Source organism: Diabrotica undecimpunctata, chromosome 3 (genome assembly GCF_040954645.1).
Source record: "Diabrotica undecimpunctata isolate CICGRU chromosome 3, icDiaUnde3, whole genome shotgun sequence".
NCBI classification, from domain to species: domain Eukaryota; kingdom Metazoa; phylum Arthropoda; class Insecta; order Coleoptera; family Chrysomelidae; genus Diabrotica; species Diabrotica undecimpunctata.
This window is the reverse complement of record NC_092805.1, coordinates 2,514,873-2,540,509: the sequence shown is the minus strand read 5'-3', so window position 1 is coordinate 2,540,509 and position 25,637 is coordinate 2,514,873. Positions and strand designations below refer to the sequence as shown.

Here is a 25,637-nt window from a genome sequence, read left to right as displayed (position 1 = left end):
ACTATTGTGTTGTTTTCTGGAAACTATTTATGTCATATAAAAAAGATTAATGATGTATTTAATTATACTTTATGAATCTGCTATTTTCGTTGCCATTTACGAGACAAAGTGAATAAATGTATAAGGAATTTTATATATAACATTTACACTGTTTTATCTATGACTAACATCGTGACTAACTTATCCATGACTAACATTGGTCAACATCGTGAAGGGCCGTAAGCTGCAGTACTGGGGACAGGTAATGAGAAATCAAGGCAGATACGAACTACTCCAATGAATTTTTCAAGGTAAAATGGAAGGGAAAAGGGTCCCAGGACGAAGAAGAAAGTCCTGGCTTGCAAACCTGAGAGCATGGTATAGAAAGACCTCAACACAGCTATTTCGTATAGCAACCAACAAAGTCATCATAGCCAGAATGATCGCCAACGCTCGGAACGGACAAGCACCCTAAGAAGAAGAATCTATGACTAACATATAAAGTAAACAATGTAGTTTTTGTAGTAAAATGCCAGTAGGATCACTGCGAACTCCCAAAAGGTGCTTTAGATTTTGATAAACCCATAACTCACTCTGAACCTGACAAATTTGACACCAAAATATTTTTAGTAAAAATTTTGCATAACTTTTTTAATTCAAATTTTTTTATTGGACTCGAGAAACATGTAAAAAACAAGAAAAAAAGCAAAAATTTTGCTTTTATAATTTTATTGAAACTTTTTATTTACAGTATGTTAAGTTTTGAACTAAATATTTCACACTGCCTACAGCGTCAAAATTCTCAACATTGCCTCTTCGACCTACTTAATTGTAATTCTCCAATTCTGTCCGACACATAACAATGCATGAGATATACACCTTCTCATTTCATTTCTTATAACATAAACTCGATAAAAATACACTGACCTTTCTAAGGCGGTGCATTTGTATCGGTTTTAAATACTGTAAACAATTTTTTTGTGGTTGAATTAAAAATAAAAGCGCATTTCTTTAAAATGATAAAACAAAAATATACTTTTATTGAAAATAAAAAATAATTCCTAATAAAATAGGAAATAATTCTTTATGCTCTACAGAAATGATTTAAATATTTGACCTTCTATGCCTAAACAGTATCCCAATCTGTCATAAAAACTTCTGCGAACAGAGTTTTTGTTGTAACATAATTGGTAACTTTCTTATTCGGTTTTTTAATTCATCCAAATTTTGGGCTCTAGTCTCAGGATGACCGTAGATGATGCTTTTTAAATGTCCTCAAAAAAAGAAGTCCATGGGTGTAAGATCTGGTGATAGCGCAGGCCACTTAATATCGCCTGTTTCACTGATAACTCGATGCAGGAAAGTATTGTTTAAGTACTGCGTAATTATTCGAGCGTTGTGAACTGAACAGGCATCTTAATTAAACCAAATATTCTCCAGATTTACATGTTTACCAATGGACAGATTTGATGTAAATATCAGGATCGAAATTGTTTTGTAATGCCCTTTTGTCCGATTCTTCTCGATCGACGATGGTAATACAATAAAATGTTGAAGTCGTGGAGTAAAAATTTTAGTTTTATTGACAGCTACTGATAAAATTACACTATAGTTGTTGGTTAGGTAACTTTCTATAATAGACTGCATGATGAGGAAGGTAATACTTTATTCAATTTCATGTGATAAGTCTTCATATTCCTTCATAAATTTCCTGTACTCTTTTTCTATGTCTCTGTCTCTTTGAAATTTCTTCTCTAATTGCAGCAGTCTCGCATATGCTTGCTGTTTTGAATCCCCTAATAGGCTTGTATTAGAATTAAAGGGTATTTTAATTTCAAATCTTCCTTCGTTATCCCTTTTTACGGTTCTTTTACAATATTCTTCACACTCTTTTTCTTCTACTGAAAAAGTACTGCTTTGATCTACTTCTTCTAACTCTCAGTATTTTTTTATTTCTTTATCCATCTGTCGTCAAGATATGCTGAGTACTTGTATATTAGGGATATTCTCTTGCTGTGCTATCCCTGATATTATCCAACCGAATTTTGTATTTTGGGTGAGCAAACCATCCTGTGTTCGATCTACTCCATCCAGTAATATCAAACTATATTCTTTGGCTCCTAATAGAATATCTATTGAACCTGTTTCATTAAAATTTGGATCCGCCAGGACTAAGTTCATATGGTTCCTTTCTTTCATCTTTATCTCCTGCTCCCGTAGATTTTTTGTTATTTTTCGTAGTACAACAGCTTCGGTCCTCATTTCAAATTCATTTTTGAAATGCGCCTCTAAGTTTAATGTCACGCTCCATTTCGACGTCCTTTGGTCTTCATTGCCAATTTCAGATATCTGAGCGTGGACAGTCTTTCTTTTTATTCCGAGACTTGTAGCGGACTGCTCCGTAATGAATTACGACTACGATCCTTGGCCAATCAATGCTCTCATCAATTGTGAGCTTCCCTTTAAGTTTCTTACTCGTACTAATGCCGTTGCAAGTAGCACTTCTTCATTCTGATGACTTAAACAGCTCACAGTATTCTCTTGTCTCCTTGACGACCTTCTAACCCACTAGAATTTGGTCTATTTTGTGGCCTTCTGTTTTCAGAATTCCTTCTGTTATCATACTGACCTTCTAACATATGTAGTAATGAATGGTGTTGTCCACCACATTCTGCACATCTATAAGAGGAATAACATGGTACTTCCCTTTTGTGTAGTAGGCATCTACCGCACCATTGCTTTTCCTTTTACGATTTTGTTTCTTTCACGTACTTAAAGACTTAGAAACTTTGTACATTTGACCAGTTTGTGTTCTTAATGACACACCACACAGGTTATTTTTTTCTTTAGCTGTTGTCTGTGATCTGTTCCTTTGCTTTCTGCTTCCAACATCTCTAATGTCTGGAATCTTCCTTGTAGGCATTCCTGTGTTAACTTATATGTCGGAATGCCCCTACTGTCTTGAATTGATGTTTCATATATTCTCCTGGTTTCTGTCTCCCACTTTAACATGCTTATCCTTGCTATAAGAGGGCTCCAAGACTTTGTCATTATACCTAGTCCACTAATTGCTTCTAAGTATCTAGAAGATTGAGAATAGCGGGAAGAACATATTTCTGTAACAAATCGACGTATACTCTACTATTTAAGTTGTCCTCAATAAAAAATAGACCTATTATGTGGTCTCCTAAAATGCCAGTCCAGACGTTAACTTTTTGAGGACGTTGAATTCGGTAAAGAACAGTTCTGTGCTGGTTTTCCCGCTCCCAATACCTCGTAATGGAAGGATTGTGTCTCCCCACTAATGAAACAGAAGATTCAACAGTGAATAAAATGTTTTTAATGAAATTTGATTCATTATTAGCCTTCATTATTAGAGTTTCACAAAACTCCATTCTTCGAAAGTAGTCGTCTGGATATAGTCGTCTGCGTTTTTGACTATTTAAAATTCTTGTAATCGTGCTTTTTTCATACTTTCGTTATAGTCCACTTCCTAAGATTAACCAGCCAGGATATACGTCTACGTCCAGGGGATCTCTTACCCTCAATCTTGCCTTGTCGAATCAACTGTAAAAGTCGGTATATATTATTACGCATGAGTGCAAGTAAGTCAATTTTCTGTTCTTTACGGTGCTAATTTCTTTGTTTTTCTTAGTCTCTGGCGAATAGTTATATTACTGTTGTTTACAAAATTAAAAATCTACGCTGTTATTGCTTTAAACAAGCACGATGTAATGACAAATGATTGTAGACAGGTCAACGGAGGTTTGTGTAAAGTTATGTTGCCATTTATAGGGTGTATATCTACTTTACCATTAAAGGCACAACAGTTTAAGTTGCCTTCTGAGCAGGAGCTGATTGTTTACTGAGTACTGAGCAGTATACTTACTTTTGATAACTAATTGAGCCATTTCCACGCTAATGTTTGTTGTGCCTTAAACGAAACATTGGGAATCACCGGTGAGAACAGGAAACTCCTGCAACAGAAAAATTATACAGAATTATACAGAAAAATTATACTGTAATATTACATTACTTTGTAATGTATTACAAAAAATAGGTTTGTTCAATTTAGCAAACCAAATAGTATATTAAACTGATGAGTTTTTAATCTGTGAAAAATTACAAACAAAACAAATTTTAAAAGAGTATTATAAAATATTTTATAATACATTATATAATTAATATTATATAATTATAAAATTTATAATACTCTTACTAATACTTAGACAAACAAATTCCCCAAGAACAAGCAGGCTTTGTCAAAGGGAAGGGTACGAGAGAGCAAATCCTTAATATGCGGCAGCTCATAGAAAAGGCCCGCGAATTTAAAATTCCAATAATAATCTGTTTTCTAGACTACCAAAAGGCATTTGATTGTGTGAAGTGGGAAGTTCTCTGGACAGTTCTTCATGAGATGCGAGTTCCAGATCATTTGGCAATATTAATTAAAAACTTATACGAAGATAACTCAGTTAAAATAAGAATTGAAAACCAGCAATCTGATACCTTCAAAACCAGCAGAGGTGTACGACAAGGGTGCATACTATCTCCAGACCTGTTCAATTTATATGGAGAATACATAATGAGGAACGCACTCGATGGATGGAGAGGCGGCATCTCCATTGCAGGAAAAAAGATCTCAAACTTAAGATTCGCAGACGATACAACACTGATAGCAACATCTGAAGAGGAGATGTCGAGACTGATAAAGAGAGTAGAAACCGAAAGCAACAAGTGTGGGCTCAAGATTAATAATCAGATAACAAAAATCATGATTGTGGACCACGCAAATATCCTCCAAACAACAGGCGCCCTAAATCAATTCGAGAAAGTAAACGAGTTCACGTATCTAGGATCTTCCTTAAGCAATGCAGCCTCCTCCCATACGGAAATTCGCAGAAGAATAGGGATGGCCAAGAACGCGATGAGTCGACTGTCAAAAATATGGAAGGACCGCTCTTTATCCAAAAAACTCAAAATGAGACTGGTACGGACACTCATTTTTTCAATCTTCAGTTACGGTGCCGAAACATGGACAATAAAATCAGAGGATAGGAAAAGGATTGACGCATTCGAAATGTGGTGCTGGAGACGAATGCTACGCGTCTCGTGGACGGAGCACAGATCCAATCAGTCGATTCTCGAAGAGCTAAACATTCAGACCAGACTCTCCTCTCAGTGTCTTGCAAATGTTTTAAAGTTTTTTGCCCACATTGCGAGAAGAGACAATGACAACTTAGAAAGACTAATTGTATGCGGAAACGTAGACGGACGTAGAGGCAGAGGACGCTCACCTATCCGATGGTTAGATCAAGTACAGAAAGCCACTGGGGAGACGTTTTCCGAGTCCATGAGAGCAGCCCAAAATCGCAAGAGATGGAGAGAATTAACAGCCCGCATTGTAGGAAATCACGATCCTCAGCAATGAGGAAACGACAAGAGAGAGAGAGAGATAAAATATTTAGTTTTGGCAAAGTTATTAACGGAAAAATTTATAAATAAATTAAACAATTTTTCAGCGGCCATTTTGCATGAATTTACATCTCTTATTATACATCTTGTAAATATAATTCTAAACGAAAATAATTCGTCCTTGTGGAAATCTGAAATATCACTGCATTTTTAAGTTGCATTTAATAAATATTTTAATAAACAAATAGAATCGTAGAACTCGTAAACGAATTAGTATTTTTCCACCAAATTTTGTGGGTACCTTAAGGGTATCTAAAGCTAATTGGTGAGAAAAGTTTTGAAATTATTTATGCATTTTGGTTTATTGTAATGCCAATTGTAATTTTAATTTAAACGGTTTTGTAAATTATTTAACCTTCCATCGGGCGCGGCTATTCAAATTAATACAACACAAAATGTTTTGTGCCAGTATGTGTGTCTCGTAAACAGTCGGAAATTGTCGTCACTATCATCAGTAACTATTCTTTGCTAGAACGAAGATATTTGAATATTTTTCATTTTAATGTACCGCGCCCATTATTGTAACTAAATTAATTTTGTAAATTTGTGAAATTTATTAGTTTGGTAAGTACTATTTCTTTATACTACTATTATCTTTACTTTTTTTATTCAAAATTACATAATTATACTTACACTTACTTACTTCATAAACATGAAACTGATTCACTGCGCCTGGTTGGAGATTTTTTTTGTAAGTTAACAAACTTATATTTGTTTTAGGTCGGAAATACGCTTATCATGGCAAGCTGTAGTAAAAAATATAACTTTGAGGATCCTAAGATGTTGAAGAACTACAAAGATTGATGTTTGTCAACGACGAAGGTAATTCACATCACGATTTTGATGATGAAGAGGATACACATGCAGAATATGAAGTCGAACCTCGTGACGGCGATTCAGATACTGAGCAAGAAGTTAGTAACAATGATGATTACGATGGATCTAACGCAGATGATAACAACTTTTTTTTGAGAGAGAAAAGTAAAGAAAAGAAGCCCTTTGAAAAAACAAAATGGAATAAAAATCCTCCATCACAAAGAGTTCGTTCAAAACAACATAATCTTATTCGCAAGTTACCAGGTGTAATTGGTGCTACAAGAATAACAAAAACACCTTTGTAATGCTGGGGTTGCTGGGGTTGTAATGTTGGGTTAAGAGTATTATGGATGACGAAATATTGCGTATAATTGTACAACAGACCAACCAATACATTCAAAGTGTTATATCGCTCTTCAAACGTAATAGAGATGCCAAGACTGTAGACATTGTTGAACTGAAAGCATTTATAGGTTTCTTATACTTTACTGGTGTTCACAGAAATAACAGACAGAGTGTGGAAGACCTGTGGGGATCCGATGGGGATGGTATTAAAAAATTCTGACTTGTCATGAACATCAAAAGATTTAAGTTCATTATAGTTCAGGAAATGATGCTCGAAAAAAGTTAAAACCTCGCAATTTTTTCGTCCTGCATGGATTGAGATGAAATTTTAACAGAAGGTAGGTGATAGCCCAAGGATCAAAATCTATATCGAACCGAAGTGCGCTGAAGGGTTTTAGGGGTGAAAACTACCCCTAATTGTCAAAAATTATAAAATAACATATTAAACCTGAATATGGGTAAGATTTGGTTTGAATTAGTTAAATAATGATTATTTTATACTTTTGAATAGAGTTCCATCATATTTCAACCTTTAAAAAGCAACCCTTGTTAGAGATTAATGTAAAAAAATTACCAATTCTAAAAAAATGATTTCGCCTTAGATCGATTTGGATAAAAATTTGGATTTAAGCTCAACTCACCCTCTGCTTTATAGTTTATGTCATGCCGATGAACCCTGATTGTTCTTAGGGGTGAAAACTACCCCTAATTTTCAAAAATTGTAAAATAACATTACAAATCTTAAGATGAGTGAAATTTGGTTTGGATTAGTTAAATAGTGATTTTTTTATACTTTAAAATACAATTTCATAAATTTTCAACCCTTAAAAATCAATTGTTATGAGTGCTATAGGTGAAAACAATTTTTTGCCAAAATTTTGCAACTTTTCAACTTTTGAAAATCACACTTTACAACATTGCAGTTTTTATAAACTAATTTAATAGATATAAATTAAAAAAAGTAAAATTAAATACAAAAAAATTTATCAACATAAAAAGGCACCATATATTCTTATACATTTACATAAATAGTAAAAGATTTACATTTATAGGTAAAACAATTATAATATTAAAAAAAATTAATTGGGTTTTTTAACGTATTTCCTTCATTTTTAACGATAGAGTGTTTCTTCAAAAACGATTTTGTAGAGGTTTTTAAGAGCTACAAGGATCTGTGAATTAAATCTTTTTGGAACCCTTGGTTTTTAAATAGGGTGAGTTTAAAGGGCTCGAAAAAGATGGTGCTTGATCGTAAATCGATGCTTTAAACGGCTATATCTCGCCAAATATTCATTGTACAACAAATCTAAATAAAGAAAAATTTTAGTCATTAAAAAAGATACAATTTAGTACATTTTATTTTTTTTATATATTCAGTATTTTCGGGGATATTTAAAAAAAGAAGGGTAAAAAATATGAAATTGTAAATCGTTTCTCGCTTTAAGCTATACTTTTTCTAAAACTAAGCATTTTAAATGGGTCAAACTTCTTGGACGTATTAACAATACATGTACAAAGAGAATTGCAGAAGAGTGAAGATCGATTTTAATTATGCTGGTAGTTAAGGGGTTGTTTTCATCGATTTTTTCGTAAAAAAATGAGGTATTGACCTTATTTTCATCATAACTCACTCAATTTTTGAGCTAGAGTCTTTTTTTATGATAGGTCTATTTATGGTCTTAAAAAGGTTCTATGAGTTTTCTTCCAAAAATGCATCATTTTCCCGATATTTGACTTTGAATCTTTCAAATTTGGCATTTGAAGAAAGCCGCTGAATATTGATAGGCCGTATTTCGGTTCCTATTATACCGCAAAAACATTTTAAAAAATGAATTGTATTTGTCTTTTTAAAAGCTACAAATTTGTTTTCTACAATTTTTTTGATAAAATGCACCATTTTCGAGTTATTCGCGAAAAATCGATTAAAAACGTCGATTTTTTCGTCTAAAAGTTGTTACTTTCAATCGCGAATAACTTGAAAAATATCAGTTTTACAAAAAAAATGTATCAAATATTTTTTGTTTAGAATCTTTTTTTTTAATCGAAACCTGTGGTTAAAACATAAAAAAAAATTTCACCCCCGAGATGGGGTGGCAACCACCCCCAAGGCTTTGGCGCACTTTGGTTCGATATAGATTTTGATCCTTAGACTATTACCTATCTTCTGTTAAAATTTCAAGTTAATCCACGCAGGATGAAAAAATTGCGAGGTGAAATGCTTCATTTCCTGGACTATTATGCGATTTGATGATCGTACCAGAAATGAAAAAAAAAACCGATAAAATGGCAGCAATTCGTGAAATTTTTATAATGTTAGTAAACAATTCACAGAAATCCTACAGTTTAGGATACAACGTTACGATTGATTAAAAGGAAGATTGGAGAAATTAGAAGGTTTTCGTGAACGGTGCGGTTTTTGTGCAACACATACCGAATAAACCTAATAAATATGGTGTGAAAATCTACGCAGTTGTAGATTCCCAGGTTTATTATCTATATAATTTGGAAATACATGCAGAATTACAACCTGAAGGCCCATTTCGATTGAGCAATTTATCAACGGATGTTATTCTGCAACTTTGCCAACCTATTTATCAGACGGGACGAAATGTTACTGCTGGTAACTGGTTCGCCAGTATTCCCTTTATAGATGAGTTACGACGTAGGTCGAAATTCCACTTGAAGTCCTACCAACTAAGACGAGAGCTGGTAATAGTAGCTTGTTTACCTTCAAAAATGGGGGCAATTTGATTTCTTACGTTCCCAAAAAATTAAAATGTGTAATTTTGGCTTCAAGTCTACATAAAGATTCCTCTATTGATCTTATAACAGGAGATAAAAAAAAGCCATATATTATCACCTTTTACAATCGCATCAAAGGCGGAGTTGGCCTTTAACAGATAAATTATATGGATCATACAACGTAGCTAGAAATGTTCATCGTTGGCCAATGGTGGTATTTTTCGCTATGCTCTATATTGGTGGAATCAATGCTGAGGTAATAAATTTTGGCAATTATCAAAATAAAGAAAAAAATTTTGAAAGATTTGTCACATGCATGAGTTTTATCTCATATGGTTCGACGGAGTTCAGAAACGTCAGGAATTCATATTGGCCTGCAACAACGTCTAAAAGAATTTGCCCCAGTAGAACAAGGAGAACAGAAAATGAACATGTCGGAAAACGCAAGAGATGTCATACATGCATTGGACAAAGACGTTTGCCTAAGTATCACTGCAAAAAATGTAAAAAACCCATTTGGCTGATTTACATAGACAGCTTTTGCAATATTTGCAGTCAGATATTTACAGAAATACCACAAAATGCCATAAATGAGGGAAAGGCACAATATACAGAACTTTATACTTTTTTACGAGTACTACGCCAGATTTTAGACAAAAGTAGTGAGTAGACTTCGGCAAATATGCATATTGCATATTTTGCATATTGTGCATATTTTATGCAAATATTTCATATTTTGGCATATTTGTATAAAAGTTTGCATAAAGTGCATAAAAGTTCAGATTTTTATACTGTATGTGAAAATTTTTAAACATACCAATTTATTTCAATTCTTGTATAAAATTTTGTAGTCATTTTAATCAAGAAATGATCTAAGTACGTAATCTCTACAGGTACAAAACATTTACAATTTCAAAGAAGATCAATTTAAGTAGCCCTCAACATTCTTAGAAAGTCTCGGTCACTGAGGCATTCAGTTATTGGATAATCGCTAAGGGTTCGCTCATTTGCATTTTATGATCTAATCCCCAAATCTATCTACAATTTATTGTATCTTAACAGCAGGTAAACGGCTAATAGTTTTGTTCCTAATTTAGGGATTTTCCAAAATCTCCCAGTTTATTGAATTAGGTACCTAAACATTTCTAATTTGATGCTCAGATTTGTAAATCATTTTTGTTTTGATATTCAAAGCGTAAACACTCGTTGTGCGTAACAAACAGGAAGATTGTGATTTTATAATGCCTAAAACAACCAGTGCTTCAACTTGGATTAAACCTTATAAAGAGCTGTCTATGGATATGGGAAAAATCTACTGTTCAGTCTGTGGCAAAATTGTAAGTATCTAATATTTTCTATTAAATATCTAATATTTCATACATACAGGGTGTTTCCAAATGACACTTACAACGTTTGACTGTAGATACTTCTCGAAAAATTGAACAAAACGATATAGTTAATAAGGGGTCAAACTTATTTACTTTTCGAGATACAGGGTGTTAAAATTAAAAAAAATTAAATTCTTTTAGTTAATAACAACAATAACTTTAAAACCAATAAACGTATTTACTTGAAATTTAGTACTCGTAGGTTGTTTTTAAATGAAAAATAGCTTCCTTTAGTGAGAAAAAATTGTCCATGGTACAATACAATGGTGTGTATTTAGAAAAATTTTTCACCTTTACTTTTTTTTATGAAATCAGCTATTCTAAAACACAATTATTTTTATTGTAATTGAATTAACAAAAAAAAAACTTTTGTTGAATTTTAAAATAAGTTATATGATGTACTAATGGTTAGTAACAAAAACTAATTTGTGGATTAATACTGCATTTAAAACACTTAGCGAGTGTTTTTTTTTCCAAACCAGTTATTTGATTAACCAAAAACACCTTGTATATTTTTATATTTTAAAGGTTGGGTTAAAATAAAGGTTTTTATTTTTATTTATAGATAGCATGTGAGAAGAAATTTCAGATAGACCAACATGTGAGAACTGCTTCACACATTGCAAGGAAAAATAGGAGGAAAACATCAAACTTCAATGGCTAAATGTTTCCAATCTACTTCAAAAAAATTAGATGAGCAAGAAACTTTTAATGAAGACTTGTGTCGCGCATTAGTGTCTGCAAACATACCGCTTTCAAAATTAGCAAATGTAAATTTTAGTTCGTTTCTAAAAAAATATTGCAAACTTAATGTTCCAAGTGATCGGTCTCTAAGAAGAAATAATGTGAACGGGCTATACTCGTCGGTGTTAATTAATATTAAGGAAGAAATTGCAGATAATTATTTTTACATATCTGTAGACGAAACCACTGATTCCTCAGGAAAGTATATTGCTCATTTATTGATTGGTGTTCTTAAAGAAGATACCTTACCAAAATCTCATCTTATTTCATGCCAGCAACTTGAGAAAACAAATGCTTTAACAATTTCGCGTTTTATACAAGAAACATTAGCAACTTTTTTTCTTCCGACAACTATTCCTTCTAATAAATTACTGCTTATTTTATCGGATGCTGCTCCTTATATGGTGAAAGCAGGACAAAATTTAAAAATATTTTTCCCAGATTTAATACATGTTACTTGTGTAGCGCATGGATTAAACAGAGTTGCAGAGGAAATACGAAAAAAGTTTCCTCTTGTAAATACCATGATATCCAGTGTCAAAAAAGTATTTCTTAAATCTCCTATAAGAATTCAACTTTATAAAGAAATGCTACCTAACATTCCTCTTCCACCACAACCTATTTTAACGCGATGGGGAACATGGTTAGAAGCAGCTAATTTTTATGCAGATCATTTTGTTAAAATAAAGAACATAATTGATACGTTAACAGATGAAAGTTCCCAATCTCTTTTGGATTCTAAACAAACTTTTCAGAGTAACTTGCTTTAACAAGAACTTTCATTTATAAAATCAAATTTTAGTTTTGTTCAAAAAACAATTACTCAGTTAGAATCACCAAAACTGTCATTGTTCGAAAGTACAGCATTAATAAAAGAATTTGCATCATGTTGTCGGAACGTTAGAGGTAATATTGGAAAAGATATTTTAAAAAAATTTGAAGCTACTATGGAAAAAAATAAAGGTTACCATATTCTTTCTGAAGTAGTCAGTGTTCTAGCTGGAAATATTTCGGAAACAATTAATTTAGAACCAAATGTTTTGGTTAGTTTGAAAAATGCTCTCGTTACATCAGTTGATGTTGAACGAAGTTTTTCCATATATAAATATATGTACTCAGACAGAAGCCACAAGTTTTTGTTAGAAAATTTTGAACACCACTTGGTCATTTATTGTTACCATAATTCTAAATAAGTTTATTCATACTTAAAAATGATGTAGTTACTTAAAATAAATGTAAATCTTAATGAATAGTAGGAAATATTTAGTTATGTACACTTTTTTTTTTAAATAAAATTGTTACTATTTTACGATTTTTTTATTTATTTGTATGCATATTTTGTAAAATATTTGCATATTTTCGGGTAAACACGTGCATATTTATGCGCATATTTTCTACATTTTTATTTGCATATTTGCCGAAGTCTAGTAGTGAGTTAACTTTTGCGTTAATCATTTGTATTCGAATGTATGTTTAAGTATTTTTTATATATAAACATACATAGATGACATGTATTAGATGCATAGTATTAAAATAAGTTGTTATTAAAAATAAGAGGCGTAAACAGCCGCGTAATCAATTTGATACACCGCGCCCATTTCTTTTGGTTTGAAGACCGCACCCGACGGAATGTTAAACAAATTACATGTAAAATTTTATTAAGAAAGTCTAAAAAGATGGCTTTTAACAAAACACTTCTAAGAAAAAAACTAATAACTTCTATGGGAACACCGATGAAGAAAAATGTGTAGCGAATTCTGGTTGAAAATACTAAAAGAAAAATTAAATTAAAAAACAAAATTTGTTTAATTTACTAATGTTTGTATTTTGAGAACGATTTCCGAAGTGGAAATTGAAACGTCAATAAACGTATTTTAACCTTTAATTGTGGCTTATTCCCATTTAAGTATAAATTAAGTAAAAGAAGAGGTCAGCAACAAGAGCAAATCAACATTAAGGGATTAAGAGAAAGTCCTAGTGACATCATCTACAATTATACATATACAACACAAAATACATTAACATATAATAAAGAAATTCTAAAATTACAACAAGACATATATTTCTTCCAAAATAGTTAAGACTTGAAGTTATGTGGATCAGAATAATCGCCAAGATCCAATGAGAAAGAATGAAAATACAAAAAATTTATATAAAACAAGAAAAATTTATGAAAAATTTGAAGAATCAAAAGAATTTATTGGTGGAATATTCAATAATTGAATATTAATTTTATATCAAAACAATTTGTGGTTGTGTGAAGTGGGAATACAATGTTGTTTGATTTACCAGTAATTTTGTTTTGCTAAGAAAATGATACTCATTACCTTGGAATTGTAATAATGTAAATTACATGTCAATTTTCTGGTCACACGGTTTTAAAATAACATTTGTAATATATATATATATATATATATATATATATATATATATATACAGGGTGAGTTTTTAGTGGTCGATAACTCCATTGTGGTACAAGATATCCAAAAAACTTTTCAGAAAAAATGGAGGCTGATATTCTCCTTACTCGGAAAATATATAAAATTCTACAGAGTGATTAATAACTACGTCTATATTTTTTCATATTTATATTTCACTCTTACCTCTTGTTCTTATAGTATTGGTCTTTGCATTACTATACAGAGTATTTGACAAGTTATGACCATTTTTATTTCGAAATCTCTATGAAATCAAAACCATGTATATAAAGAAGTAGGTAATGCATAAACAATTATTTATTATATATAATAAGCTAAACAATATATTGTAGTTTTTAAATTAAGTTTAACTGAAATTATTGACTAAAATTTGTATACAGGGTGAACTTATTAAAAGCTTCTCTTATTCTATTTTTTATATTGTAGCATTTGCAAATTCTTTGGTACATAAATTCCTTGATATATATTGGAATCTCCTCGTATAAGCATTAAATTTAAATCCCATCATAATGTATTAAAATAACGAAGATTGTTTTCCATGTATCTCTGTTCCTATCGTACAAGTTAAAATACCCGAAATATATTTCAATTCCTTCTTAGGTCGGCTCGAGTTAATATAAACCATTTTAGAGTTGTGGTATATAATACCCCATGTGGTAGGCAAAAATATCATCGTTACAATATTATCTAGCGTCGTTGGAGGCTTCTGGTATACAAGGTATTTTATATAGCTTCACATAAAAAAATCAATTTTGGAGAATTCCGGCGATCGCGATAGTCAAACAGTTGGTCCTCCTCTACCTATCTACCTCTCAGGAAAGTTATTATTTAGATGATTGTGAATAGGAGCAGTGTTGTGAACTGGAGCACCGTCGTGTACAACCACATTCGTTATCGAATATTAAGGGGTACATTTTGCGGTAGTATATTTAGGAAATCCAGATATATGGCACCACTCACACGACCGTCGTAAAAATGTGGACCAATCACATAATCGCCAACAATACCACCCCAAAAATTTATAGACCAAAAGTTATGTCGAAAAAGCACATAATCGAAAAAAAAATCGGTCTCTTTGCACTTGCTGCTGAGACCATTGACAAAAAGCTAATCTTCGATGATAATCATCGACTGTCAATTTTTGATGTAATTGTATACGGTAAGGATGCAGTTTATGTTTACGAAGAATTTTTGCCACCGAAGTTTGACTAATGTCATGTTGACGTGAAATTTCACGAGTGCTGATGTGAGGATCTTCAGCAGTAGCTATCAGTACATCATATTTCTTTTCGTCACTCAGAACAGCTTTGGTTCTCTCATTTTTTCACATACAACTGACCCAGTGCGAACAAAACAAACCATTAATTTCTGGTAAACAGCTACCAAAACATGCCTATTGCAAATACATTCTTTAAGAAAAAATCGAATAGAAAATATGGACTTGGGTAGCACCAAGTGAAACCACCAAGAAGAAATTGACTTGACAATTGACGAGCGATGTATAACAATGTATAACAAAGAGAGATCGAAAACGAATAGAATGGATCAGAGAGAAAACCACGGTCACTGATGTAATCCAAAGAATTAAATTTTAAAAATGGCAGTGAGCGGACATCGAGAAGAATTGATAATATATGGAATACTAGACGTGCACTGAAGGTATCCAAGAGACCAAGAAAACGTCCAAATTTAAGATAGGATTATGAAATACTGAAACGATCCGGTACAACATGGAAAAGAAAAGCGAATAATAGATAATGGTGGGCAGAAATGAAGATCGACTATGTAAAAGAGGCTGCACCATAATTGGTAGAATACGCTGAAAATGATGATGATAATATATACTTGTTATTCATCTTTTTGTCATGTTTTCTCTCCTTTATTTCAAGGTTTAGGCATTTATTGTCTGTTTCTGCCTTTACAATTCGATCCATACTTTCAAGGAGCACTCTTCACTTTTGTTTTCAATTGAGATTGAGATCAATGAGATTTTTTGTTATTACCAAGACATTTGAGAGTTCCCAGAGCTATAATTTGGGAATGTTTTTCAATTTAAATATTAACCATAAACTTATACAGCCTTAAAGAGATAATAAACTGTATCCTAAGCAAAAATGTAAGCTCAGAGCTTTTCAGAACCAAGGAAAGAGTGAGACAAAGAGTATATTTAATTCCCTTGTTGTACTTATATTATGGATGAAATAATCAAGCCAGTCAGACAATCCAGCTGTGAGCAAAAACTATAATCCCAACATAAAGAATAATTTTTTAACAACAAAACATAACATTTTTTTCTTTTACGGATACACTTTAATTATTTCTTCTTATCTGAGTGATATTAAATTGTTTGCAATCGACTCAGTATTTAAATTTTTCCAGCTATTAAATCACATCATCATCATCACCCAGCCCTTTGCGTATACTGCTGGGCATAGGCCTCCCTCATTTTTGTCCATTGTGCTCTATCTTGGGCACTTTTCGTCCAATTTCTTGAGATCGTCAGTCCAACGAGTAGTGGGTCTTCCTCTACTTCTTTTGTCTAACCTCAGCCTTCACTCAAGCAATCTCTTCGTCCACCTTTCATCACTGATTCGGGCGCCGTATCCAGCCCAGTACCATTTAAGTGTCGCAATTCGGGAAATTATATCGGTAACTCCTATTCTTTGACTTAAGTCTTCAGTTCTAACTGTCACGAAGCGATATACTTAGCATTGATTTTTCCATTTTCCTCTGAGCTATTTGCAGCGTTTTAGAAGTTGTAGCTGTCAATGTCGAAGTTTCGGCACCATAGCTCATCACAGGCAACACACAAAGGTGAAATGTTGTACGTTTTAAAGAAGCTGGTATATCGCTTTTAAAGATGTCTTTGAGTTTTCCATAGGCTACCCATGCTAGGTTTATTCTTCTTCGTAGTTGGCGTGTTTGGTTGTCTCTTGTGATCTTTATTTCGTGTCCAAGGTATATGTATTTTTCCACCAGCTCGACTTCGTTGTCTCCAATATTGATATTTCCGCTAGGTACTAGTAAACTGGACTTCACTGGACTGTGGAATTTCTGGGAGAACTGGACTGAGAATCTCTGACACATGAACAAAAGGACTGCATCAATGGTCTGGAAAGACGACCAGGAAAAAATAAGTGAGGTTGAAACTTTTAGCGGCACCTTGGACACACCCTGGAAACGGCTTTTTAAAAAACTGGAACCATCTTATTTACTTTTCAAATTTGTTGTATTCGACACAAATCTCTTAGAAACATAGTGATTACTCTTCCAAATTTAACATATTACATAGAGTAAAATTTCACTATTTTCAACAAATTTTGTCGGTTTCTTTACCGACTAACTAAAACGTCTGCTTACAACCGTCCCCCTTTTCAACCTAAAACTTGAATTTATTCGACCCTCGATATCGGCCGGGGCCAGTTTTGCGTACGACCTCTCTACCGTTTCTTCAAACATCAAACGACCCAAAATTCCTGTTAAACCGCTATCACATCGCAGAAAGACCTTGAATCAAACAACTTTTCAAATTGTAGAAATAACACGTACAAATCAATAAAACCATATATAATCATATTTAACTTAATTGCTAGCCGCTCATTGTGTGTACCGACGCTGTTAGAAGCCGCCCACTCCGGGTCAGACGCTTCTAGGTTTGTGATCAAGTGGTAGAATTGACGGAAAAGTACATATATCTTGGTCATGAAATCAGAATAGGCAAGGACAACCAGACCTGCGAATTTTAACGACGAATAACACTTGCTTAGGCGGCGTGTGGTTCACTAAGAGACAACTTTAAGAGCAACATCCCGATAGCTATGGAACTGAAGACATTTGACCAATGCGTTCTTAAAAGTAAAAGGTGAAACTGGAACAAACCATGAAGTGGAAATATCCAGGAGAGGCTAGTATACCTGTTGAATACAAAGCACGTGGTGTTCGTGTGTATTAAGGTATAAAAAAATTGCTTATTACAAGCTTAAATTTTTTATTTTAAGAAGATCTTTTCGGAATTAAATCATTCCATCATCAGTTAACTAAAAGAGAGAGTAAAAATACCAATATTAAAAAACACAAGTTAAAATTTAAATATATAGAAATAACAGGTTGGTTTTTTACTACTTACATAAAAAGTTGTTAAAAAAACATTGTATGGCCACTTAAAAAAACTTTCGAAGGACATCCGTATTAAAATATAATCCTCATGGTTTTATCAAGGTAAATGCAATAGACTTAACTTATTGATTATTAAAAACTGAAGATGGGGGCATCTTACATGACCCCCTGTAGCTGGTGAAGTTTTTTCGACTTACATTACCTCTGATCTGTTCTGGAGTCTTGGGCTAACTGATATAAAGATGGTATGAAAAATCAGTTAGTACCCATCAATGTCAAGTGGAATGATGTAGTAGGAGCAAAAGTCATTGTGCTTAAGTTTGTGAATAGGCAGTTTTTAGTGAAGTATTGTGTTTTGTGTGTAGTAAAATGAATAGCAATTTTTGGTATTTTAAAGAGGTGGTAGAATGTAAAACAATGAGTGACTGTGATGTAAAATAAATTTGGTATACCAGGGTAAGGCAAAATTTAAGTTAGGTAGTTGAAATTAAAATTGAATGAAAAATTTAAGCTTGTAATAAGCAATTTTTTTGTACCTTAATACACATGAACACCACGTGCTTTGTTTTGAAAAATTTAAGCTTGTAATAAGCAATTTTTTTATACCTTAATACACACGAACACCACGTGCTTTGTTTTCAATGCGTTCTTCCTATTATGACATACGGAGCACAAACTCTCACGCTCACAAAAACAACAGCACTAAAAATGCGAGTGGCACAAAGGCGCATGGAAAGATCAATTCTCGGCGTGACAAAAAAAGACAAAATAAGGAATCAAGACTTAAGGAAAAGAACAGGTATCAGTGATGTCGTCGAACGTATAGCCAAGCTGAAATGGAATTGGGCAGGTCACATAGCGAGACTGAAAGACACAAGATGGACCAGAACACTAATTGACTAGCGCGCACGAGAAGACAAACGCAGCAGAGGACGACCACCAACACGCTGGATGGACGACATTAGACGAATATCCAAGAAATGGCAACAAGAAGCACAGAACCATGAAGAGTGGCGAAAAATGGGAGAGACCTATGTCCAGCAGTGGACAGAAGAGGTTGCATGATGATGATGAACTTAATTGCAGAATTCTTTCTTGGGGAGTGTGGGATGTGTACACAAAGACACCAAAAGTTATATATAGCCCAGGAGCGTACTAGATAATTTTTACACCTATTCGATATTACCAATATTCGATAGTTCTTTAAGGAATTTGCTGCATGCTACAAGCATTGTGCTATTTGTCGGGTATATTACTGTCCAAATTACAAACTACACAATCTTCGACTGGAGATTTGTTATTCTCAGCTTTTCTTAGGGCTAGTTTTATTTCGTCTATTGTGATTTCCGGTAATAGTTCTGATCCTTGGTTGATAATGCTCTTTTTCCTTGTTAATATTTCTGGTACTTGATCTTCTCTGCTATTTGCTTTGTGTTGCCTTGTGTACAGCAATTTGTAGAAGTCTTCAAATATTTTAAGGGTTTCCTCTCTGTTGGTTGTAAGATGACCATTTCCATCTTAAATCTTTATTATCTGCCTTGTCTCCGTTCTTAGTCTTTTTCTCAATACTTTTATACTTCTATTGTTCTCAATGGTATGTTAATTTGTTAGCAGCTTTAGATATTTCTTTATTTAATTGTTGTAGTTCGTCGAGTTTAGTTTCCGTCTCGCTTCTAATTTCTCTTCTTTTTTGCATTAGTTGCCTGGTATTTTGGCTAATCTTCTCTTCTTTTTGAGTTTTAGGACAGAATTTGTTTTGACTTTCCAGTAAGGCATTTGTTAATTTATTATTTAAGTCGTTATATTATTTTCTGTTTCAAGACTACCAAGTATGTCGGAAATACATTGCTGAAAACTATCTACATCTGATGGTTCCATCCATGGTTTTCATCCAGCTATTACATAGTGGTCAGATAATGTTACAGAATAATTTTAAACAGGATAGAACGGCAGACCACCTTGTCTTTGATAATATTGATTTAAAACTTTGAACTCTTGAAAGTTTTTGACTTCCACCTCAAATTCACATTTGCCAAAACTTTGCCATATTTGCCAAAGTTGATATTATTAATTTTGTAGGTATAACCACATTAGCAAGTACTTGATATATCTTTTCTCTAATTATTGTATCATAAGTCTTTTTAAAACTCTAAAATTCATATAAATATATTAAATAATGTAGACTTCTAAATTTATAATGTGGAATACAGATATATACGCTTATATGGCGGCAATTGTGGAAGTTATACACCTAGATTGCAACAAAACAAGGTTATTGGTAATTGCATTTGTATTATAGGAAAACATTATACTAAAGAGTTCATTGAAAAATAAATTATATCTTCATGTTAGCCGATAAAACAGGCAATTTGTTGGGTTTATTAGGTTGTTTAGTAAACCACACAATTACAATGAAATAAATTCACTAAAAATATTTTATAAAAATATTTTATAATGCGGATACAACACACCAAAGAATTACCATGGATTTGGAACAGGTTTTGTTATAGGAAACAATATATTGGATTCTTTCGTGAAATTTAAGTCAATAGATAAATAATTGAAAATAGTAGATATACTATATATGTCTGAGCGCAACCCCTAAAATCGCAACCCCCGGTCGTAAGTTCCAAACGGCTTAACGTAGGATGACGTACGAGGGCTCGTTGGAAAGGGGATGAAAAATGGGGTTGAACGCAGTATGTGCCGTGCGCATCGGAGCATGCCAAAAGGTCATTACGTCATATCTTTGTTTCTATTGGTCCGATCGTGACGTACGAGGGCTCGTTGGAACGGGGAGGAGACAGGGAATACTTTGACACAAAAAACAAAGATGGCAGCATTGCCAAATGGGCGCTAAAACGTACCTTTGTTGCTATTGGGACTACTGCTATGAGACTCATAGGTCAAAATCAGGCCAATAGCAACGAAGATACGTTTTAGCGCCCATTTGGCAATGCTGCCATCTTAGTTTTTTGTGTCAAAGTATTCCCCTTCTCCTCCCCGTTCCAACGAGCCCTCGTACGTCACGATCGGACCAATAGAAAAGAAGATATGACGTAATGACCTTTTGGCATGCTCCGATGCGCACGACACATACTGCGTTCAACCCCATTTTTCATCCCCTTTCCAACGAGCCCTCGTACGTCATCCTACGTTAAGCCGTTTAGAACTTACGACCGGGGGTTGCAATTTTAGGGGTTGCGCTCAGACATTTATAGTATATCTACTTCTAAGCCACCGCTATCAGTCACAACATGTAACCTAAATAGTAGTGTTAAAAGGGATAGGACAGATGGGGAGAGTACTATGCTCAATTCATTCTTCCTAATGGCGTCGACGCTACAAGGTGGGGGATGACATGGCAAGTGACGTATGACGTTGACATAAATATATTGTTGCCAAAATTTCACCATTCAACCAACTTACACCTCTAAACGATTAATGGAATTAGCAGAAAACCTTTTGTTGTAGTAAAAGACACGGTAAACTGCACTGGAACTCTCCATAATCTATTTAATTACCTACTTTGTTTAGAATTTTTGCCTCTATTATCACTTAGAGTTAATTTGTATAAAATGAGGAGCAAAAAATCAAATGGAATTTTAAATATTATTGTTTATTTGGCTAATAATGAATGTATAAATATAATGGTTAATTTGCTGTACAATTATTTTGTAAATAACATTATAATAATGTACTTACTGAATATTTAAATTTATAAATCATCATCATCATCACTAAACTCACTACCGCTATCATTATGTAAATATATAATCATTGGACTAATTTCACTAATTTTATTTTCTCGGATCCACCACTCTTCTATTAATTTTTCACATTTATTTACAGTTTTGGCCCATATTTCTGGAGTTGTACTTTTAAGAGCTTCTTACTACATTTCTCTAACTGCATCGTCACTGTATCCACTGCATCCAACGTGATTATCATAATACGTTTTACATAATATACTCCAGATGTGTTCGATGGGATTAAACTGGCAGTGATACGGCGGTAACCGTAGTACTTGATGTCCATAACTTGATACAATTTGGTCAACTATATAAACTATTGGTTTTTCATTACTTTTCGAAATTTCCAGTGAAGGTGTATTCCGTAAAATTTATATATTTTTAACTAACCAATTTTTTATGCTCGGTACGTTCCACGACTGTTTTGGTTGTTTCTCCAAAATCTCCTATTGGTAAGGTGCATTATTTAAAACTATAACTGATGGTTCACTCAGACTAGGTAACAGTTTCTCCTCAAGCCATTTAACAAACATATCTACATTCATGTTTTCATCAGCAGATTTTGATTTTGCAGCAAAAATTAAATATGCGTTTTCTGTAAAGCCTTCTTTCCCTCCTGTATGAAGAATTATGTGTCTTTTGCCTTCACTATCTGTGTGTTTGATTGATTTTATGCTGTTGTCTTGCCAAATTCTTTTAATTCCATCCTTTGCAAATATTCATGTATCATCTAAGTATACGAATGTTGCATTTTCAGATTTAAGTCTAGTATATTCTTTCAACCACACTTTCGCATAAAAGTAACCTATTATTTTCTTTTTTGAATTTAAATCCTTAATCTCTCAACTCTCTCCAAATGCTAGTCCTTTTAATTTCAGAAACTTGTCTTTCTTTTATTTTGACCAGTAAAGTATCTAAACTGATATGTTGATTGTTTTCAGGCATTCGATACCAAATATTGCGAATTTCAAATTTTTCTCCATCAGATAAATCAATGCTACTAGAATGTTTACCAGTTGTTTTCTTGTCTTCGTGATACTCAGTCACAGTAAGATCTTCTTGAGAATCTCTGACAGTTTTAATTACACTTTTTAGCTTACTGTTACGATAAATATCATGGCCTAAAATAACTGTAAATATATTATGACTGATTCTGTTTTGTTGTAGAAATTTCGGCGAAGGATCTAGACCCAAATTATGATGAATCATCCGACTAGAGGTTTCCAGGTAGGCCGAATGAGACCGGTCTGAGCTTCTGGTTACTTCGATGGGAGATCGCCGCTGTTCTCGAATAACAGGATTTCGTATATAATAACGGAACTTTAATTGAAGAGGGTCAGTTAATTTTGAAGACGCGCTCGCGATTTTAATTGTTACGTTCGTCCAGATAAATTATGTTAAATAAATTGATTGTTATTAGTTAAATAAATTGATATAAATTATAGTGCTTTTTAATAAATTAAAGTAGGAACAATATAATAAATTAGTAAAGACATTATAAATTAAATAAAGACATAGCAGTTAAATAAATTCATTACATTACTTTCACTCTAACACAGACATTTATGGTCAATCTAACTACCACTATTTAAATTGACAAAATGTTCTAGTTTACTCCGAAGTACTTTTCAATAAAAATTAAGAGTAATATTTTAGTACTTTGTATATCTAGTCTGAATATAAATAAATCCATAGCACCGTAGTATTTGTTTCAGAAAAAAATTATTAAACAAGTAGGTTAAAGAAATTTACGTTAAATAACATTATGCAAGAAAAATGTATTTTTATGTAAAATTTAGCAAAGTGTTAAACATTATGAAGAAGACCAGTGCAGTTTACCGTGTCTTTTACTACAACTAAAGGTTTTCTGCGAATTCCATTAATCGTTTAGAGGTGTAAGTTGGTTGAAGGTATTGTACATATACATACATATTGGTTTTGGCACTCAGTACCCAGAAAGGATCTTCGACATCCATAAAATTTGCTTGTCATTTGTTTAAATCTGTTTGTTTTTCTATATTTAGTCTATTTCGAACTTTTCCATCTGTTTTTCATACAAAAATTTTTAAAATTCTTTGGTACACCCACATTGTAACAGCTTCCACCCATAAATTTCAAATGCAACGCCGCCAGCAGTTCTGTTCGGTGGACCAAGCTTAACAGTACTGCTGCCGGCCCCAAGCCTATATAAAGAAGGAGGGAGTTTTCAGCAAGGTTAGCACTCTACTGATGGACTATAGATATTTTGTTCATAGAGACAGGGTAATGTCTTGGAACAGGATAAGTTAAAAAATAACAACTGATTATTACTATGTCTCAAAAAGAATAATTTACATAAAGATTAAACTAGAGGTCAAGGCGTTAATCTTAGATGACGTTAACGTCATTAGAGACGTTAAGATGTGATAGCAATCTATTCGCCGGAGACTAACATAGATGTGAATAGAAAGAGAAAGCTTCTATGAACACGGCCAGAGCACAGTAAACAAAATTGCACAGAAGTATACAAAGGAATACTACTGAATACTACTCCGGTCAAATTAAATGTTTTACAAGTATTCCCCAACCAGCGATAAACCAGAAGAATATGCAGAGCAATTCTATGAGTAGTTGATAAATTCGCTTAAAAAATTAAAAAAGAAGATATAAATATTATTATGGGACTTAAATGCGAAAAATGGTAAAGAGAAAAGAGGTGAATTCATCGGTGACTTTGGTTTAGGAAAGAGAAATGAAAGGTGAGAAAGATTAAAGCTATTTGTAGAGAAAGAAGAATTTGCAATACTAAATACGTTTTTCAAACTACCACCAAGACGTTTGTATACTTGGGTCTCTCGGCAATATCAACCAGGAAATATAATAAGGAATCAAATTGATTACAAAATGGTGACTAAAAGATTCCGTAATGGATGCCTATCAGTTAAAACTTACCCTCGTGCTGACATATCGGCAGATCATGTTCCTGTTATTGGTAAATTTAGATTTAGATTTAAAAAGGTTACAAAAAAAATAATAACAAAAAATGTGATATGAGAAGACTAAAAGATAACGAAACAAAAAAGACAGTCGCACCGATTATTTCCGAAAAGCTAAGTAACACATAATCCACCAAAATCACTCCAGAATATATGTGAAACCTTTAACAAGATCAGAGAAGGGCATCTAATAGAAACGAAAGAAAAGGAGAGAAGTTGGATGAATGACAGTATACTGCAAATCATTGAAAAAAAAAAGAAAATCAAAGAACAACAAAAAAATGTACAAAAATATTCAGAGACAAATAAGAACCAAAATACGAAAGACCAAAGAAAATTGGTTAAAAATACAGTGTGAAGAGAAAGAGTTATTGGAACAAAAACACGATACATTTATTATGCATAAAAAGGTAAAACAAGCAGCTGGTTTTCAAAAACCTACTACAGCTAGCAAGCTGCAAGATCAACAGAGGAATACATTCAAGAACTCGTTGATGATAATAGGTCCAAACAAACTAATAAGTCCTATATATGTAATGACCACTTACCAATCACATCAGATGAAGTGGTAAAAGCAATATCACAACTAAAAGATGGCAAAACTCCTGGACCTAACAATGCATATGATGAACTCATAAAGCTATTTAACACCGATGGTACTCAACGACTAACAAAAATATTTAATGACATATATTTAAACGGAGTAATACCAAGATCATGGCTTAAGTCAACGTTTATTGCTCTACCAAACAAAACAAAATCCGTATCCTACAATAATTTCCGGACCATCAGCTTAATGGACCACATTTTAAAATTATTTCGAAAAATTGTAAATCAAAGGATATATAGACTACACAAAGAAAAAAT

The 25,637-nt window shown here is 33.0% G+C and overlaps 1 protein-coding gene across 1 annotated transcript in view; it reads right to left on the bottom strand.

Annotated features, from left to right (window-relative positions):
• Positions 1-25,637, bottom strand: part of LOC140436350 (sialin-like) — a 74,223-nt gene that overhangs the window by 33,218 nt on the left and 15,368 nt on the right. The window contains exon 2 of the mRNA XM_072525078.1: positions 3,869-3,956. Coding sequence (XP_072381179.1) covers positions 3,869-3,890 — 22 coding nt within the window. The 5' untranslated portion in view covers positions 3,891-3,956. The remainder of the gene's footprint in view (positions 1-3,868; positions 3,957-25,637) is intronic.